Raw genomic sequence first — 4,126 nt, forward strand, 5'->3', positions numbered from 1 at the left:
TCTTTTTTATGCACCTAAGCATCCATCTGTCTAGAAGTGCGTCAAAAGAAAGATAACGCATACCTTTAACGCGTATATGGAATCATATTTGACGCATGACGGATCCGCAAGGGCCATTTATGTCCGCATGACGCATCCGCATGACGCGTATATGGAATCTTAGCTTTACACTCAGACAATTCAGGGTTTACCATTGGGTATTTGATGAAGTATATTGATGGATTTAAGAAAAAAGCTAAAAATTTACAAATTACAATCAGAATTCAGAAAATAATACAAAAAGAATGATTTTAAATTAAGTATCATCAATGATATGTTTCTTTACAATTCCATATCTATATCAATTTCACTGTGCTAGCTTTCCAACAGAAATTCTATCTTAAATTGCCCATAGTTTCCATCTTCGGGGGACTAGTACCTACTGGGGTGCCATCCAAAGCTGTTGATCATAACATGTCCCTAATGTTCTAATTGTCCATCGGACATCAAGTATAGGCAATTTATATTACCCAACTTCACCCAGTATACAGCACAAGAGGTATTTGAGAGGCCCTGTAGACAATTTCTTAATTACAGGTTTGATAATATAATCATTGTAAGACATTTAGAAGTATCACAGAACATTAAGAAACAACAGTTATATGGATATAGACTTCTATTGATTATTGAACACAACGTTTCATTACGCATACAGTTTCATTACACATACAGTTTCATTACACATACAGGAAAATGAAATGAAATGAATGGAGTTTTAAAGGCCTAATTATACTGAGCGCGACCATTGATTGGCTAATGTAAATAGTTCGCGCAGTCTTTTCCCAAAAATTCGCTCTGGAGACAATCTCCGCGGTTTTCCGCGCAACAAAAATTCGGTCGCATTCGCGTTCGCCCCTAGTATAAACGACCTCATACAAAATCAGGTTAAGCAATCCAATGCGAACGCCGCGTTCGTAGTCGCGCTCAGTAGACCTTGAGTCCTACTTTTCTGTACACACAGGAGAATGTTCTCAATCAATCATCACTTGAGAACGTTACCTGTATGTGAAATGAAACGTTGTGTTTAAATAATAAATAGAAGTCAATATCCATAAAAACTGTTGTTTCTTAAGGTTTGATAAAGTCTTTAAATGACATTTAAGAATTTTAAATATGATATAGAGACATAGTTTATAAAACAAAATCATTGGTTAAACTCTTATTCTTCCTTTCAGCGTGTTTTTCCATGCCTGAGGACGACAGGGGAACGCATCGAAACGTTGCATTAAAATTTAACCAGTGATTGTTGTTCCATAAAGCTCTGTCTATATGATTGTATCTGTGGTATATTTGGACAGACTTGGGTGTGGCTCTAGCTTGGCATACCTGTTTCAATCTAATATTGTTACATTAATTTGTACAAATTTAAAACTTGGGTTTCAGAAATAATAATCATACCGTACAAATAATTACAGTGGTTTGGTTGAATTAAACATTTACATTAACTAGTGCTTCAACGAATCCGTCTAAAAATATAAAACAGAATTACAGTAGGGATGTGGCAAAATTAAGGATAACATCATAGGCCCGTTTACATGAGTTGGGCTTGGACCAGTGGATTTACTGACCCAGGTTGACTCCAGAGTTAAAAAATCCAGGGTCAACTCTGTTCATGTTTACACGAGGACAGTCTGCTATGGTCGCAATTTCAGTGAAGCCTGGGCAACCAATGACGTGGCAGAAGCCATCTTTCGGCATAAACTGCTGAACCGGGGTCGAATTGGAGTCAACATGTGAACAACTGCCCCCGGGCCAACCTTTGGTGGACCCGGAGATTTTACTCGCCCTTACGGCCCTTATATGGGGTATTTAGAAATATTAAAACAGAACCTAATAAAACATGTTGTTGTTAGTCAGAGTTTCACGCTATGCGATCTTCAGACAACTGACCTAAATAATTCAGCCTGCGTCCCTACTGAAATTGGACAAGTAGAAGTTATTCTCATAAAAAACCAACCACCATTTTAGAAGTATTGCATCTTCCCTTATACCTTTCCATGCTTTAAGGTGCAGGCACACGGGCGTCCCCGACAGGATTTATAAAACTAAACAAGTTTGATAATTGTCTCTCATAGTCTATCATCCAATCAGACTCATTTTCCTTTCAATTGCAAGCTCTGCACGTGATTATCGAAATGGTGGAAAACGACCGACTGGAGATTTTTGTCGTGTGCCCGTGCCAGTCGTTGAAACTCTTGACAAGACTCTAGTTGGTGAAATGAAAAAATTATCTGACCAAGACCGTTTGTGTGCCTGCACCCTTACTAAGCATCCAAAATTCTCACCTGATGGCGTCTTCGTTCGATAAAATCTGATAATCGTGAAGTGAGGATGGGTTTTGGGCGTAGCGGAGAATTTCTGGGTACTAATGCTTTACGAATCCAGGCACTTTCTAAACATGTATGAGCTGTTGGTCGCCGACTGAAAAATAAAAATCATAGAATTTGATGATAACAACGGTAGGTAGATGACAAGTTAACATTCGCTTCCAGCGGATGCTGATATCGCAAACTAGGTAGTTGTTGGTAGATGACAAGTTGACGTTCGCTTCCAGCGGATGCTGATATCGCAACTAGGTAGTTGTTGGTAGTCGTAGTAGTTGGTAGTTGATTACAACTAGAATTTTATCTAATTATACCTTTCATTGCCACCCACAATTCTACAGCTAAAAATGCCTCTGTGACTGTCAAACGCTTTTATAAAAAAAGCAACACTGAAAAAACCGAAAAACAAAACAAAACCATAACTCACCTTAAATCTTCAATTAAAATAAGACGCATGAGGTCCTTGGCTTCCGGTGATATTCCAGCGAAGTATTCATCGGGGAAACAGTAGTCGTTACGAATGATATTAGAACACGTTTCTTCTTGACTTTCATCCAGGAACGGTGATACACCACTTAATAATACATAGATTATAATACCAGCACTCCTACAAATATTCAAATTTAAACCTGAATGATGCAGAGCAAGAGCAAGAGCAAGAGCAAGAGCAAGAGCAGAGCAGAGCAGAGCAGAGCAGAGCAGAGCAGAGCAGAGCAGCATTCATTTCTTAATGCATAGATAATAATACCAGAACTCATACAAGGCATCAGAAATTCAGATTGAAAAACACAAAATTAAATAGTTAATAACTAAATAGCACATTGATTTATTTGCAAGTCAGTCACAATCTACTGAAGTCAGTCACAATCTACTGAAGTCAGTCACAATCTACTGAAGTCAGTCACAATCTACTGAAGTCAGTCACAATCTACTGAAGTCAGTCACAATCTACTGGAGTCAGTCACAATCTACTGGAGTCAGTCACAATCTACTGAAGTCAGTCACAATCTACTGAAGTCAGTCACAATCTACTGGAGTCAGTCACAATCTACTGGAGTCAGTCACAATCTACTGAAGTCAGTCACAATCTACTGGAGTCAGTCACAATTTCATTTGCCAATGACTTCAGGGTCTAATTATAAACCAATTAGGGACTTTATTTTCCAAAATTGAACTAAATCAAAATTCAGATTTTAAGAAATACATTAATCTGATTGGATAATACAACTGCATTTAAAATGTGTTTGACCAATCAGATGATAGCAACACTTAAATCATTTTAAAGTTTTTAAGAATTAGGCCCCATATATAATAGAGGTTACTGGGTTAAATAATATCAATGACAAATCACACAATTGATGTCAAAATTCAATACAGCATAAACCCCTTTACCCCTTTACTTCACCCTTAAAACTTTACCCCTTTACTTCACCCTTAAAACTTTACCCCTTTACTTCCCCCTTAAAACTTTACCCCTTTACTTCACCCTTAAAACTTTACCCTAAAAACTTCACCCCTAATCAACTTACCAGACATCAGTGAGGAGACCGACTGGAGTAGAACTAACTATTTCTGGAGCCATGAATTCAGGATTGCCCACCATTGGATGTATATAATAATTATTATAAATATGTCTGGCGTCACCAAAATCTATCAGTTTTACACTCGTAGACATTGGTCCTACCTCTACTAATAAATTCTCAGGCTGCAAAACAAATCAAGGCTCATCATTAACCAAAGCCTAAAAAATTTTTTTTTTCATC

General features: G+C 37.6%; 1 protein-coding gene across 1 annotated transcript; it reads right to left on the reverse strand.

Annotated features, from left to right (window-relative positions):
* Nucleotides 1-2,303: 2,303 nt before the first annotated feature.
* LOTGIDRAFT_129434 (hypothetical protein) lies at nt 2,304-4,074 on the reverse strand (the record flags this gene model as incomplete). The annotated part of the gene is made up of 3 exons (XM_009064817.1): nt 2,304-2,460; nt 2,791-2,970; nt 3,893-4,074. Coding segments are annotated over 3 exons (519 nt in total), but the record flags the coding sequence as incomplete, so codon positions are not given.
* Between the last annotated feature and the right edge of the window lie 52 nt (nt 4,075-4,126).

Source organism: Lottia gigantea (genome assembly GCF_000327385.1).
Source record: "Lottia gigantea unplaced genomic scaffold LOTGIsca_65, whole genome shotgun sequence".
NCBI lineage: Eukaryota > Metazoa > Mollusca > Gastropoda > Lottiidae > Lottia > Lottia gigantea.